The 9,197-nt window shown below is 56.0% G+C and overlaps 1 protein-coding gene across 1 annotated transcript; it reads right to left on the reverse strand.

The window, feature by feature from the left end:
• Positions 1–1,137: 1,137 nt before the first annotated feature.
• Positions 1,138–8,549, reverse strand: Cacng6 (calcium voltage-gated channel auxiliary subunit gamma 6). The gene is made up of 4 exons (XM_070000806.1): positions 8,047–8,549; positions 4,832–4,906; positions 2,852–2,989; positions 1,138–1,992 (listed from the first exon to the last, which is right to left on the reverse strand). The coding sequence occupies exons 1-4, from the start codon at positions 8,375–8,377 to the stop codon at positions 1,754–1,756; spliced, it is 783 nt and encodes a 260-aa protein (XP_069856907.1). The 5' UTR covers positions 8,378–8,549; the 3' UTR covers positions 1,138–1,753.
• Positions 8,550–9,197: the final 648 nt, after the last annotated feature.

The following is a 9,197-nucleotide window of genomic DNA, read 5'->3' on the forward strand; positions in this document are numbered from 1 at the left end:
CTTGAAGGCTTGGTTTTTATCCCCTTGGTGGTACAAGGGTGGTGATAGAACGCATGGGATGAGGGGAAGAAATTTGAGACACAGTCTTGCTATGAGCCTCTAACTCATGATCTTCCTGCTTCAGCCTCCTCAAGTGCTGGGATTACAGGTGTGTCTTTCCATACCTGGCTTACGATGGCAAATTACCAGACAGTCACAAGTGCTAGAGAACTGGCTAATCCCAGGGGCTATGGCTACAGAGGGTCTGAGGGAGGTTTTCTGGCTCCTTCTGTCATAGTTGTAGCCTCTCCCTGCTAGGAGCAGGAACCCAGCTTTAGGAAAAGACCCTGCTGGTCAAAATCATGGTCCAAGACCAAAACTCCTCTCCCTTCCCCTCTCCCCCAAGCAGGGTGCCCGAGGCTCACAGCTGCTCAGGAGGCTGAGATCTGAGGATCGAGGTTCAAAGCCAGCCTGAGAAGGAACATCCATGAGACTCTCATCTCCAATGAACCACCAGAAAACTGGAAGTGGTGCTGTGGCTCAAGTGGTACAATGCTCACCCTGAGTTGAAAAGCTGTGAGAGCGCCCCGGCCCAGAGTTCAAGACCCATGACCAACAAACAAAAACCCCACATACACCCCCCGCCCCCCACCTTCCCCCAGTTTTTTCTGCCAGGGCTGATCTATCTCTCAGGGATTCCTTGAGCCGGCTAAGCCACAAAGCCAAAAAAGAAAAAAAGAAATGGCGGATGGCCTGTTCTCCCGGCATTTATCTCCGTTTATAATTACACACTCATTAGCTCGATGATGCGATTATGATCTGTTTCTGCCGACAGATTGTCAACTCGTGGGGGGGGGCTGTGCCCTCCGCTGAATGCCGGCTCCCCAAGTGCCACTTGAGAAGTCATCAGCCACGCGGGGACAGATGCGGCCATGCCGGGCACAGGGCGGCCTGCTCGCAGCTTTGTGGGGATTATTATCGCATTTGCTCCTTGCTGTGTCGTGACCCTGGAAGTCAGTTCCGAGAGCTGCCCATGAGCCACTTGAGGCTCGTGTGACCTCAGGGTTGAGGTCACTGCTGCTAGCAGGCTCCCCCAGGGACCCCCAGAGAACAGGCTCCAAACCAATGCAGTTCCATTTTCAAACCTTTATTCTCCAGTCAGATCAGGGAGGCCCTAACGTATCTGCCCAGTATCTCCCACAAGCGAACAAGAGAGCCCCTTCGTTCACTGGGACACTCCCCGACCTCAGCCTCACATACCCCCCTTCAGTCCCCTCATCAGGCACCCACCAGCTTCCCTAGGTAGTCCTTTATTTATACAAAGCCTCTTGTTGTCACCCCAAGGGACACGCCATCAGCCACCAAGGAAAACCTTTTTTTGTTGTTATTGGTCCTGGGGCTTGAACTCTGGGCCTGGGTGCTGTCCCTCAGCTCTTCAGCTCAAGGCGGGTGCTTTACCACTTGAGTGCTGGTTTTCTGGTGGTTTATTGGAGGTAAGAGTCTCACAGACTTTCCTGCCCAGGCTGGCTTTGAACTGCAATCCTCAGATCTCAGCCTCCTGAGTAGCTAGGATTCCAGGCGTGAGCCACTGGCGCCCAACAAGGAAAACTTCTTTACGTAGAGAAAGGCTGAGGGGTGGAGCTGGTGTGTGGAAAGCATCATGGCCCCACAGTGGCACAAGTTCTGCAGTAGGTGGGTGGTAGGCTTCGAGGAGGGCCTCAGAGAGAGAGGCAAAGTTGGCAGGTGCCAGAGCAAGTGCCCCCGCCCCCCGCCTCTAGGTGGCTGGGTCCCCCCGTTTGAGGCAGAGCGAGCCCCAGGGCCGGGCAGGCAGGGTGAGCAGCAGGAAGCAGCCAGCCGCCAGCAGCAGGATGAGGCCAGCAGCCACACCGCAGCCCAGGGACCAGGAGTACTCATAGGTCAGCTGGGGGGCGGGGGGCGGCTCAGGGCCCACAGCCCGGAGCAGAGCGCCCACAGAATGCCGGAACACCTCCACGCTTGCGAAGAGCAACAGGCCTGTGGGGGAGAGAAGAGGAAGAGGCCAAGGCCCTCAGCCCTGGAACCCAGCTGGGCTCTGAGCATCTCTGCTATGGGCCAAGAAACTGCCTGTACTTCCCACTCGTTTGTTCAGCAAACATCATCCTGCTCCGATTCAACCAAGTACGCGGCGGAAATAGTGGGGGAAATGTTCGAACTCCATCTGTGCTGAATATGTAGTCTTGCAAAATAAAGCAAGACCCTACTGGAATAATAAGCAGAAGTTAAAAGGGGCTGGGGGTGTGTTTCCAGGGGTGGGGCGCCCACCTTGGAGGCATGAGACCCCGAATGTGCGTGTGCGTGTGCGCACATAGATTCTGGAGGCTGGGGATGGAGGGTGGTCGAGGGATTGCCTAACATGCAGCGCCCTGGGTTCTGTCCCTAGCACTGTAAAAAAAGAAAAAGAAAAAGAGAAATGGAAAATACTCCTTTGAAACTGGGCACCAGTGACTCATGCTTGTAATCCTAGCTGAGATCTGAGGGTGGAGGTTCAAAGCCAGGCAGGGCAGAAAAACCAGAAAAAGAAGTTGGAAGTGGAGCTGTGGCTCAAGTAATAATACAGCACTAGCCTTCTGCGAAAAAGCTCCGGGTCAGTGTCTAGGCCCTGAGTTCAAGCCCTGGGACTTGCAGGTGCATGTACATGCACACATACAAAATGATATAACTCTACTCCCAGCTACTCCCAGCATGCACCAGTGTGTGGTGATCCCACCTCCCAGCATGCACCAGTGTGTGGAAAGCCCACCTCCCAGCATGCACTGGTATGTGGAGAGCCCACCTCCTTCCCAGCATGCAGCGAGTGTGAAGATGTCCTCAGCCTCCAAGCTCTCGGGCTCACCTGAGAGGCCGAAGCAGACAGCGCCCACGCGAAGCAGGAACTCTGCCCCTTTGCTGAGAACCATGATGACACAGAGACAGCCCAAGGCCATGACTGCCAGGCTCAGCACCGCGATCACTGCCGCGGCCAGGTTCACCTCTGCAGGGGGGAGGGGAACAGGGGAGAATGAGGAGGACCCTCTCTTTAGGGGTCCCAATCCAGGAGGCTGGGAGATGCGGGACTCGGCTGTTGGCTTTGCTCCTACACCTGGAGGAGCTCACAGAGGGCCCGTTTCTGGCCTGAAGTTATACAGCAAAGCAAAGGATAGAGCGGAGATCAGGAAGGTGGTGGGAATTACCCATCATTCATCCTCTGGGAGCCATTTGTTTAGAGGGGAGGAGATCGAGGCAGCAGGGTTGATGGAAGACAAAGGTGGAATCTTGCAATGATCCAAGTTGGAATTCTAGCTGGAAGACTCCCATAAAGACCCTCTCTCAACCTTAGTTTCCACCTCTGGAAAACCAGGCTCCCTCTGAGAGGGCTGTGGGGAGGATTCGGGTGCACAGCACACAGTAAGTGCTTTGTTTGTGTGCACTGGGATGATTTCAGTATCTCAGAGGCGTATAGTCCCCTGACCAAGCTCATACAGTGCAGGGACAAGGTAGAAAGGGGTGGAGATGGAATAGTTCAGCTGTATCCTCTGATTAACTCTTGCAAAACCTAGGTAAAACTGATGACATGAACTGGGCACCGGTGACACACACTTTTAATCCTAACTACTCAGGAGGCTGAGATCTGAGGACCAAAGTTCAAAGCCAGCTCAGACAGGAAAGTCTGTAAGATTCTTTTTTTTTTTTTTTTTTTTTGGGGGTCCCGTCGTGGGGCCTGAACTCTGGGCCTGGGCGCTGTCCCTCAGCTCTTTTAGCTCAAGTCTAGCGCTCTACCACTTGAGCCACAGCGCCACTTCCGGCTTTTTTCTTTTTGCTTATGTGGTGCTGGGGAATCGAACCCAGGGCCTCATGCATGCAAGGCAAGCACTCTACCACTGAGCCACCTCCCCAGCCCCTGTAAGATTCTTATCTCCAACTAGCCACCAAAGAGCCAGAAGTGGAGCTGTGGCTCAAGTGACAGAGCTCCAGCTTTGAGTGAAAAAGCTCAGGGACCCAGCATGCAGGCCCTGAGTTCAAGCCTCAGTACTGCCGGGCAGGTCATCCTAGCTACTCAGGAGGTTGAGATCTGAGGATCACGGTTCAGCCAGCCTAGGCAGGAAAGTCCATGAGACTCTTATCTCTAATTAATCACCAAAAAAAGTCAGAAGTGGCGCTGTGACTTAAGAGGTAAAGCACTAGCCTTCAACCAAAGGAGCTTAGGGACAGTGCCCAGGCCCAGAGTTCAAGGCCCAGGACTGTCCAAATAAAGAAAAAAGAAAAAGAAAAAAAGATTATGACAGGATCCTGATGGCCTGGGGCCGTGTGAGAAGGAGAAGACTGAAGTAGGAAAGATTCAGTCTCCCAAGCTGCATCGTCTGGTACGGGAGTAGCCCTTAGGTTCATAAGGCCTCTTAATTTACAACTGATTAAAATTGAACATGAGAAGCCCGTTTTCCCATCCCACCAGCCCTATTCCGAGGGCTCCATGGCCGCTGTGTGTGGATTTGCACACAGCCTTTGCCTGGTGGCAGAGGCTCCAGGACCCCGCTCTGCGGTCAGATTCCTCTGGGTTGGCAGCTTGCCTCTGCCCCAACAATCATTGCAAACATAGCTGAACTTGAGCCCGGCTTGCAGGGTGACTGAAGGCCTAGAGCTTTGTAATGAGCAGGACACAGGCGGCCTGGTGGGAGAGGCTTCAGTGAGGGCCGCAGAGCAGGAGTGTGGTTCACCCCAAATCACGGAGGAGCCCTCTGCAGAGGGGCCAGCCAGTGGTCTGCCATTGCTTTAGCGAGGTCCAACACCTCCCCCCGCCCCATACACCAGGCCCTTGTCACAGGGGGAGAGCACTCACCTTTCTTTGTGGTTCGATGGAAGATGTGTGCGTTCTGCCCCGTAGTGAAGAACTTAAAGTAGGTGCAGTTTGCTTCTGTGGGAGGTGGGAGGGGGAGAGAGAAACGGGGAGGGCTGACTCGAGGTCCTACCCATCAAATAGAGGCTGGACACATAGCAGAGCACATGGGGAGCGGAACGTAGAATGCGGTGTTCCCAATGGACAGGTGGGAGGAAGGACCCATGGTCAAGCCCTTGCGGCCACACTGGCATGGGGAGCTGCGTTTCCACCCTCCAGCTCTGGGGTCAGCATCTGAGGACCCTCAGGAACCTCTCCCAGCTTCTGATCCCTGCTCCTGTCTGATTTTGTTTTTAAGTGAGATAATACTCTCTTTCCCTACTCCCTCAGGTAGGGTCAAGGGGGATTAGAAAGGAATAATCACTTTATGCAATAGAGGATACTGTGGTGAGAGAGGCAGAGAGGTAACTGAGAGAGAGTTCATAAAACGGGGTGTGGGGGGCGGGCAGGAGCCAGCCCAGCACAAACACACACACACACACACACACACACACACACACACACACACACACACACACACACACACACACACACACACACACACACAGTCTCCACCTCCACTTCAGTGGGCAGCCCAGAGCTAGGGCCCAGGCCACTGGAGGTCAATTAGATGAGCAAATCTCACAGAGCCGAGGTGAGAGAAGAACAGAGCTGAGGGCTGTAAAGGAGAGTGCTGGGGGAGGATTCTGATGAACCTGATAGAGTGGTGTGGGAACAGGCCTCCTTTATGATGGCAGAGAGGAAGGAATGAAGAAGGAAGAGAGGGAGGGTGGGAGGGAGGGAGGAAGAGAGCCTGGTGCCAGTGGCTCACACCTGTCATCCTAGCTACTCAGGAGGTTGAGATCTGATCCAGTTTGAGTCACTGGGAGACTCTTATCTCCAATGAACCACCAGAACACTGGAAGTGGCACTGTGGCTTACAGTGGTGGAGCTCTAGTCTTGAGCACAAAGGACTCAGGGTCAGCACCCAGGCCCTGAGTTCAAGCCCCACGACTAACCAGAGAGAGAGCGAGAGCGAGAGCGAGCGAGCGAGCGAGCGAGCGAGAGAGAGAGAGAGAGAGAGAGAGAGAGAGAGAGAGAGAGAGAGAGGGTCTGAGGTAGATTCCTCAGGATCCAACTACTCTGATCTATTTGCTTATCCTGACAATAGGGAAACTGAGGCACAGAAAGAGGAAAAGAGGTAGAAAACCCACAAGGGTCAAATGAACATCAGAACCAGGCACCAGTGGCTCATGCCTGTCATCCTAGCTACTCAGGAGGCTGAGATCTGAGGATCATGGTTCAAGGCCAGCCTGGGCAGCAAAATCCATGAGACTGTTATCGCCAATAAATCACCAGAAAACTGGAAGTGACGCTGTGGCTCAAGTGGTAGAGCACTAGCCTTGAGCTGAAGAGCTGAGGAGCAGTGCCCAGGCCCAGAGTTCAAGCCCCACAACTGACAAATAAAATAAAAAAGAACATCAGAGGAGAAGCAGGCAGCCTGAAGAATGGGAAGAGGAACTCCCCAGAGTGAGGAGGGGTATGCAAGAGACAGAGATGAGCCTGAGCCGGGTGTGGGCAGGTGATCCCCCTGGCAGCCGGAGCGGGAGGTCAGGCGCAGGCTCAAACGCCGCCGTGCTGAGGAGCCGGAAGAGAAGCCAAGTTTGCTCTGGGTCTGGGCTAGGCCGCAGAGGCTCAGTGGGAAGGACACAGGGGGTGGGGGTAGGGCTCTGGGACGGCGGGGAGCACCTGGCACCCATGTTGCTTACTGATGACAGGACACTGCGTCTGTCCACCCCCAAAGGCTGTGAACTATCTCATTCCAACGGGCTGTGCGCCGGCCTCTTGCAGCCAAGCAAGACTCCGTCCTGAAGTGCGAGCTACCTCTCTGAGCCTGTGGAGACCGAGATGTCCTGTTGGGAGCGGAATAATGGGGTGACAATTGTGGTGCCCTACTGCTTGGGCCATGGTGTGCCTCCGCGTCTGGTTTTTTGCTGGGTTGTGGGAGAGATGAGTGCCTGGCTCTCAGGTTCGTCTGTCCCAGCTAGCTTTGGATTGAGAGCCTCAGATCTCAGCCTCCTGAGTAGCTGGGATTACAGGCGTGAGCCACAGCACCTGGCTGTGAAGTCCTTTCTGAGCATGAGGGTGGGAGGGACCCCCACTTGTGCAGTTAGTGTGGGCGTGTCTCTGCTGGTAGGGGAGGGTCTTTGGGACCTCTTAGTGCTAGTGACAGGTGACATAGCATGTCACTGGGAGCACAGACACCCGGTGCCTCGTCAGAGCGGCCGTGGGTTTCTGCTCTGCAGTGTTCTGTGGGACATGGCTATGTCATCTCAGTGTTGCTTTGACAATGAGTTTGAAGTACTGAGCACAGGGCGGGGGACTACCTAAGCATCTTCCACGTATATTCCCAGGACATTCCACTTGGCAAAAGCCTAGGCTCATTACCCTGTGAGAGACATCCCACCCACTCAAGGAGGCCCAGACAGATGGTTATCTTGCGTAGACATCATTTTGGGTCAGCAGAGGTGGGGTGAGCCCTCTCCAGTTCCCAGGGGTGTAGGATGTGCCTGGTGGACACAGAGGTGGTACCAGCCAATGAGAGCCATGGGATAGCCCTGGCACCATGCGGGGAGAGGGTTGTGATGGGTCTGCAGAGGAAAGGAGATGACTTGGAAGGTCCAATGTGGGTGGATAATGAGAAGAACAGGAAAGCATTCCCCTGGGAGTGTGGGGAGGGGCACAAGGTCCATCCCACCAAAGTGGTTGGTGTCTGGTGGTACTTCTGCTTTCAGGATGCACTAAGTGGGGGGGTGATTGCTTCCCTGGGGCTCACGGCAGAGCCAGGCAGCCTGCAGTAGGGGTGGGAAGGGGTCCAGCTCATTGTGGGGGCAGCACAGGCTGTTCAAGGAGCTATGGACTGGCTGGGGTGGACATGGTCTATCTGTGGCCACAGGCTAGGCCTGGGGACACAGGCCCTTGTTGGGGGGGGCACAGGCTGGTCTAGGGTCCAGGTCCTTGGGAGCAAAGACTGTGGGGATGGGCTGGTCTTGGGGTACAAGCCACAGCCACCATCTGCAAACACAGGCGCCACTTAGGGGCATGGGCTAGCTGTGTCTTTCTCTGTCTCTCCATCTCTGTCTGTCTGTCTTGTCTCCCCCTCTCCCGGCCCCTCTCACCTCCAGGCAGCTCTGCAGGGCCACAGGTAGCCCTGGCTGGGGGCACGTCCGCCTGCCACAGCCGCTTGGCACACATCTTCCAGAGCCCCAGGTGGGCCGCGTCGCATACGGCGCTGCCGTTGGCTTTGTAGGTGTTCAGCTCCACCCAGAACTCCGTGCCCACGGCCAGCACGGCCAGCGTGGCGCCCAGCGCTGCCAGCACCAGCACCAGCTTGACGGCACCCTCGCGCGCGGCCGTCAGGCCCGGCTTGCGCTGTTCCTGTGCGCGGCGCCGGCCCACGGCTGCCCGGCGCCGGTCCTCCTCTTGCAGGAAGAAGTTGGACCACATCATGGTCACAGCTGTGGATGGGGCGCAGGCCAAACCGGAGGAGGCAGCGCCCAGCTGGGGTCCTGAGGGACAGGGGGTTCTGGAGAGGAGTGGGGACTCAGTGTGCCCTGGAACCCCAGAACCCCACGTGCACTGGAGGCCCGTCCGGGATCCAGAGGAGATGATTTCTGGATCTCGGGGGCTGGGAAGGGTCAGGGGACCTCCAGGGAACCCATAAAACTACACACACCGATAGGGCCCAGTGGGAGAGCCAGATCTCAGGATGGGGACCTGGAGGCCCAGAGGGGAAACCTCGCCGGCACCCTGAGTTTGCGGTGCCCAAGAAAATGAGCCCAGGTCCTCCCAGTGCTTGAGAAATGTGGTCTGGGTTCTTTGGGGCTCAGAGTTGGAGAACAGAAGACTGAGGACTCTTTAGGGGTATTTAAGGGGAAAAGTGGGGTCCCTAGAGTAAGCTGGAATTCCTTCAGGTCTCAGAGGAGCAAGATGCCCCCCCCCACAAAAAATGAATTCACAGCCAGTCAGTTGGATCCTGGGTAGAGTTCAGAGGAGAAGGACGGGGCGAGGGGGTCTCCCTGGCCATTCAGAGATTTCAGAAGGTCTCTACTCAGGCAGAGAAATGGGGGCTGAGGGGAGAGGGGCACCATGGAGTCCAGGGAAGGGGCCTGGGGCTGGGGATCTCAGGCCCTCTGTGGCTCCAAGGAGGGACAAAGCCTGCAGGAGTTCCTCCACGCCCCCTCCCCGGGACCCTACTGACCAGGGCAGGGCCCCCTCTTGCTCCTGCATCAATCCAGGCTCCGCTGGCCGCCTCAGGACCCTCCGGCTC

Source organism: Dipodomys merriami, unplaced genomic scaffold (assembly GCF_024711535.1).
Source record: "Dipodomys merriami isolate MVZ:Mamm:240054 unplaced genomic scaffold, mDipMer1.0.p SCAF_57, whole genome shotgun sequence".
Lineage (NCBI taxonomy): Eukaryota > Metazoa > Chordata > Mammalia > Rodentia > Heteromyidae > Dipodomys > Dipodomys merriami.

Bases quoted from the DNA above. Each gene is read 5' to 3' on its own strand.
- Cacng6 (XM_070000806.1), bottom strand. From the start codon at position 8,377: ATGATGTGGTCCAACTTCTTCCTGCAAGAGGAGGACCGGCGCCGGGCA. The intron at 4,907-8,046 runs GTGAGAGGGGCC...CACCTCCCACAG, and splicing joins CCCTGCAGAGCTGCCTGGAG to AAGCAAACTGCACCTACTTT. The intron at 1,993-2,851 runs GTGAGCCCGAGA...TCTCCCCCACAG, and splicing joins TGTCTGCTTCGGCCTCTCAG to GCCTGTTGCTCTTCGCAAGC.